Here is a 6,278-nt window from a genome sequence, read left to right as displayed (position 1 = left end):
ATGGTCTCGATCTCCTGACCTCGTGATCCGCCCGTCTCGGCCTCCCAAAGTGCTGGGATTACAGGCTTGAGCCACCGCACCCGGCCGAGACTTCTGAAGAGTCTGAAAACAGGGGGCAGCCCCTTGCCCTCTTCCTCTAGGTTACCTAGGCTAAAACCCACCTGATGCAAGCTGGCCCCTTCATGAGGCACCCCTCGCCCCCCAGAGACCCATTATTATACCTCACTCATCATCTGCACTCCTAGGCCAGTAGCTGCCCTGAGGGAAGTGATTATTTGCCCATAATTATCATACAGGGTGTCCTGGAATAACCCAGGTAGGAGAAACTCAGCCATGACTATAAAAACCCAACCTCTCTCTCCAAGCTCCAAGGGACTTCCTCATTTCCTCTCCTCTTATCCTCAAATGCAGAGATGCCCATGAACAAAGGATACTGTACTGGTTCCGATGCTTTGCATTCTCCTTCATTCTCTGTAACTGTTGCTGGTGACATTTCATGCTCCAAGGGTTATAGTGTTTAAGCTGGGAACTTATATTCCCCTTCTTCTCTACAGTGTAGTACAAGACTTCAGATTTCTTTAGCCACTCAAATTCTTCTTCTAACTTATGGCTATAGAGAGATAAAGACCAATAAATCAGTATGTCTTATCAGAATTCAGAAGGCTGGGTGCGGTGGCTCACGCCAGTAATCCCAGCACTTTGGGAGGCCAAGATGGGCAGATCACTTGAGGTCAGGAGTTGGAGACCAGCCTGGCCAACAGGGTGAAACCCTGTCTCTACTAAAAATACAAAAATTAGCCAGGCGTGGTGGTGTGCTCGGGAGGCTGAGGCAGGAGAATCTCTTGAACCCGGGAGGCAGAGGTTGCAGTGAGCCAAGAAGATCATGCCACTACACTCCATCCTGGGCAACAGAGCAAGCAAGACTCCAAAAAAAAAAAAAAAAAATCCAGGGTTAAAGCACAGAGAATCTTTCTTTTTTTTTCTTTTTTTGAGATGGAGTTTCACTCTTATTGCCCAGGCTGGAGTGCAATGACGCGATCTCGGCTCATTGCAACCTACGCCTCCAGGTTCTAGCGATTTTCCTGTCTCAGCCTCCCAAGTAGCTGGGACTACAAATGCATGCTACCATGCCTGGCTAATTTTTGTATTTTTAGTAGAGATGGGGTTTTATCATATTGGTCAGGCTGGTCTCGAACTCCTGACCTCAGGTGATCCGCCCGTCTTGGCGTCCCAAAGTGCTGGGATTACAGGCGTGAGCCACCGCACCCAGCCAGAAACGTTCTAGAGTAATGAAAAGTGACTTCTTGATGTGGTGGCTTACCATGTACACATTTGCCAAAACTCTTTGAACACTTCAAATGGATGCATTTGAAAGTTGATTTTAGCAAATAAAATAAGGGACCAGCCATCCACTATTTTCTACAGCAAAAAGAACTTAACATCCAAGATCAGCCCCTGCTCCCCAGCCCCGTATGTGGAGAGCCTTCACTGCCCTCTTCTAGGCAGTGGTACCACCTAGCCTCCAGTACAACCAGGTTCCCCTGACTCCAAAAGCTGGCAACTGGGAAAATAGGAACTGAAATTCCATGGGACTAAGTTAACCTACTTAGCTACATTACATGTACTTTACTTTATATATATACTATTTATATTTTCACAAGCTTTGCCAAGGTGCAGGAGTAGGACGGCCCTGCTTAGGGGGATCGCTGAGTTTCAGGGATGCCCAACTGCCCATTTTGTCCCCCACCATTGGTGAACAACCTGAGGTAAAAGGATAGCTCCTCTCTTGGTCACTGCTACATCTCCAGAACACAGCCTGGCACAGAGCAGTCACACCCAAACTGGCAGGATCTAACCAGAGTCAACTAAAGAAAGAGGCTGAGCATGCCGTGTGGGAATTGGCCGCTGAATGACAGGTACCTACTAAATCCACTTGAGTCCTTAGCTCCAGGGAACTGGGCTGTAACTAAAACCCCCAACACTTCCCCTCCCACATAGCCCAGAGTTGTCCTCTGTCTACACTCACCTCTTCATTTTCTCCTCTTTACGGTGCTGACGCACCCAGTCCTTAGGGGTCTTTTCTGTTTCTAAGACATGATGTTTTTTGTTTGTTGTCCACCTTAGGAGCTTACTTTTTGGTTCACAGTCTGAATTATCTACAATGTCCACAATTCCATGGTCCCCTTTTAATGGATATGCTATTAGACACAAGTTCCTGTCTTCATCTTCTTCAAAGCGCACAGATACCACACCTGGAAGGGGGTGAGGAGCAGAAAGAACTTTTAATTCCACAGGAAGAAGCGCTGTAAGTAACATGATTGTAACATTTGTTTTTTTCTTACCCAGTTCCTTAGTCTCTATGTTGCCAGAGGCCCCAAACTCATCTGCAAACTTAACAAATATCAAAACAGCTAGAAAAGATGACACCATACAAGACAAGCAATTAGGGAGCAAACATGGCCGAGAGTCTTCTCTTATGTACTCAACGAGGCAAGAGCCAAAGAATTACAAGACACATTTTTCCATCATTGAAAATGTTTATTAATTTTTATGTAATTCTTCTAATCCTAAAAGACTGAAAACATTGCTCTTTATAGTTTGTGGGAATTTTTAATGCCCTAAACAGAAACTCCAACAGCCTCATGGCTTGCTTTAAAGCAGAGCCTGAATACAGCGGGAACACAGGTTTGCCTGAGGGTTAAGAAGCATCCAAGAATAAGGGAAGACTGGGTAAGCAAAACAAAATAAAGGGGCAAACAAAACAAACCACACAGCACAAGACACCCTAGCAAAGGCTTCCCACAGTGCCCCCACGTGGGTAGGCACCCAGGCCTTTTGTTCTTTTAAAATATGTTTTTATTGGTCTTTGCAGTCTCACGTCACAAAATAACAAAATGAACACAAGGCAGATAGAGTTGGTTGGGGAGCACAGACATGTGGTGGCCTTGAAAGCAGCGTTCCCCCTTAAGTCTCTAGAACCTGCCATGAGTAATTAGACAGTCTTTGAGGATGGGGCTGTCAGGTGGGGGCGTTTCAGCAGGTGCCGACGAGCGCCTTACAAACGACTGGCTGAACACCTTTCCTCCCAGGCCTCTCTGCCCCAGCATCACTCAATCTGCTCAGTCCTTGCTGCCCGCCCGCTCGACTGCTGCAGGGGAATGCGTGCTCAGAGAGAGACGACACTTCTGAGGTGGCTCCCAGCTCTGGGTGCAGAGAAGCTGGGGTGGGGGATTCAGGCCACACTTCCCTGTGGCCACAGGGGAAAGGACCAGGGGAAAAAATGGGGCAGGGACGGACAGCTAACAAGGGGCCTTTGGCTTTGTCCTGGAAAAAAACAACAGAGAAGGACCAAGTGAGGGCCCCCAACTCCCCCATCCCCACCGCAATACACATGCATATTCAGAGTACTGAGAAAGGCACCCAGTACGTTCCGTCCTTAAAGACAATGTTTCAAGAGTCCCAAAAGAACCTAAGTTGTTCTAGAGTCCTTTATGTAACCAGGTAATGCACATTTAAAATTAATTTATTTAATGGATTCTTCCTAGATTTACAAAAGTCTCCCCCACTCCCCAACAAAGACCCCACCATGCTGGTGGCTGCTCATGTCCCCTATAAAATACATTATAAAAAGAAATTAGAAATTATCATATGTGAATCGAAAGGCTGCTTTCACATAGCAATTTTGGGGACATTCTGTAACAGCAAAGGGCTTGGGCTAATCAGCACAGGCCTCCCACTCCTGCATTCCATCTGACTCAACCCTGCTCCCCCGGCCTACCTAATCACCTGGGCTTCTGGTTTCCTGGAGGACAAAAAGCAGGCGGCAAGTATTCTGGGTTAAAATCCTCCCAAAGTCTTCCCCCACTGTCCCCCCAATGGGGAACTATGGGTTACTGTGATCAAGAGACACCTGAACATAAAACACAACTACACTTCTACCAAAATCAAACTCAAATCCACAAAACAAAACAGAATTGAGCAATCTTACCAGGGCTGAAAACTGAGGGTGTGAGATGCTGGGCTGAGGGCCAGGAGGAGGAGGAGGAGGAGGAGGAGAGGGAAGGAAAGCACAGAGTGGGAGGGAGTGAGGGCTCCAGGGATGGCTGCCAGGGCCTTCCATGGCCACGATCCCTCACATCTCCTCACCAGTGTGGCAACCCCTCAAGCAGCTAGGACTTACCTTTGTACTGGGGAGTGAATTTGCGCATCTCAGCAGGGAGGGTCTCGTAGAACTGATGTTCCCTTGGGACCAGGGGCTTGCACAGTGTTGTCTCATTGAAGCGGAGCACGCATGAGTGCCCCCCGACCTGGTGGACAAAGGGCTCCAGCAGGACGCCTTTGGCGCGGGGCTCCACATCCATGGCCCTGAAGGCTGGGCTCATCCTCCGGGCACAGATGGCGGGGAGACGGAGGCAGCGGAGTCCAGCGGCCAGTACGTCTTCTGTCTGTTGTCTGTGTGTCCCTCCCGTCGTGGCTCCTTGGCTTGTTCTGGCCAGGATGCTCTGCTGGAAGCAAACACAATGATGACATGGGGGTTCGAAGTAGCGTGGGAAGTGCCTTAGAGCTGCTCACCCTGCTCCTCCAGCAGGAAGACAAAGACAAACAGTCTGAGCTCTTGCGGGACTCCGCCCATGCCACCCACCTTGGCCCCTCCTTCTCCGGCAGAAAAACAAAAACACTATGAGCTCATGGGGCGGGGTTAGATGCAGACAGGCAGGGAATGGGTTCCAGGGGCCCTAAAAAGGCAGAGGTCCCACTACAGTGTTAGAAAGCCACTACCGCAGGCAAAACTGATGCCATGGTGAGGTGAAATCACAATTTCATGCCTAATATTTGGATTAAATCTTACCATTTTCTAATAAGAGTGTCAAGCTTTAAGTGGATGATGCCCAAGTCTCCCATTAATTTTATACACACACACACATACATTTTTTTTTTTTTTTGAGATGGAGTCTTACTCTGTTGTCAGGCAGGAGTGCAGTGGCACAATCTCGGCTCACTGCAACCTCTGCCTCTCGGGTTCAAGCCATTCTCCTGCTTCAGTCTCCCGAGTAGGTGGGATCACAGGCATGCACCACCACGCCCAGCTAATTTTTGTATTTTTAGTAGAGACGCGGTTTCACCACGTTGGCCGGCATGATCTCGATCTCTTGACCTCGATCTGCCCACCTCGGTCTCCCAAAGTGCTGGGATTACAGGCGTGAGCGACCACACCCAGCCCCATTAATTATATTTTTATAAAATGCACTTAAATACAGGGAAAACCTGCTTACTCATTATCTAGTAAGACTCATTATTTACTTATCCAGTTTGTCTATGCACACTGTTCCTGCCCAAGGCCAAAGACAAGCCCCATTAACCTTATTAGCAATGGAGCTTGGGTCCAGTTTTAATGATTAACAACTAAAAACAACTGATCAAGGCTGGTTAACTCCGTTTAAAAAGATACACAGTGTTCTAGGTCACTATTTTTATCAGTTCTATCCTGATCACCGAAAGCTGGTACACACCTTTAAATCAAAGTTACGCTTTTGGGGCAATCAGGGCTCGCCACGCACTGGATGCCGCATCAACGAAGCACACTTCTGTATGCACCTTGTTAACCGGTTCAGGTCACGTCACACTCGTTCTCTGTTTTGTCTAATTTACAAGTTACGCAGTCTCTACTAGCATTATTTACAGGGCTTGAGTTATATTTCAGTATCTGTACAGAGATTTTACTGGGAACTCCTTCAGTTCCCATGACTCCAACTGAGAGAGGAGTGAGGATGGACCTGGAGGAGATGTGCCCTCTGACCTCTAATATGGGGAAAGCACCTATTATGTATCAGGCTCATGACAGGAATTTCTTATGTCATTTGGTCCTCATGACACTTTCTTTGCGGTAGACACTACTCTCCCTATTGCAAACAATGAAGCTGATTAGAGATGGTTAGGAAACTCACCCAGGGCCAGAGACAATAAGCCACTTCTCCCAAGTGAATCCCACACAGCTGCCTCTAGGGCACATGATCTCTGGCACTGCCCAGCTTAATTTTTCCTTTCTTTTTCTTTTGAGATGGACTCTTGCTCTGTCACCCAGGCTGGAGCGCAGTGGTGAGATCTCGGCTCACTGCAAGGTTCGCCTTCCGGGTTCATGCCATTCTCCTGCCTCAGTCTTCTGAGTAGCTGGGACTACAGGTGCCTGCCACCACGCCCGGCTAATTTTTTTTGTATTTTTAGTAGAGACAGGGTTTCACCGTGTTAGCCAGGATGGTCTTGATCTCCTGATCTCGTGT

General features: G+C 48.0%; 1 protein-coding gene across 8 annotated transcripts in view; it reads right to left on the bottom strand.

Annotated features, from left to right (window-relative positions):
- The window catches only part of IP6K2 (inositol hexakisphosphate kinase 2), a 23,122-nt gene that overhangs the window by 3,190 nt on the left and 13,654 nt on the right, over window positions 1–6,278 (bottom strand). For 2 of the 8 annotated variants that reach the window (XM_011939138.1, XM_011939136.1), the window contains 2 exons: window positions 4,181–4,502; window positions 2,518–3,324 (listed from right to left, as the gene is read on the bottom strand). In XM_011939138.1, coding sequence (XP_011794528.1) covers window positions 3,233–3,324; window positions 4,181–4,382 — 294 coding nt within the window. In that variant the 5' untranslated portion in view covers window positions 4,383–4,502 and the 3' untranslated portion in view covers window positions 2,518–3,232. Of the gene's footprint in view, window positions 1–434; window positions 611–2,026; window positions 2,253–2,342; window positions 2,412–2,517; window positions 3,610–4,180; window positions 4,506–6,278 lie in introns of those variants that run through there. The other 6 variants (XM_011939132.1, XM_011939134.1, XM_011939135.1 and 3 more) reach the window with 6 other exon arrangements.

The sequence above is a fragment of the Colobus angolensis genome, unplaced genomic scaffold (genome assembly GCF_000951035.1).
Source record: "Colobus angolensis palliatus isolate OR3802 unplaced genomic scaffold, Cang.pa_1.0 Scaffold18, whole genome shotgun sequence".
Taxonomy (NCBI): domain Eukaryota; kingdom Metazoa; phylum Chordata; class Mammalia; order Primates; family Cercopithecidae; genus Colobus; species Colobus angolensis.
Note: the sequence above shows the minus strand (reverse complement) of the source record. Positions and strands in the feature narration are given on the sequence as shown.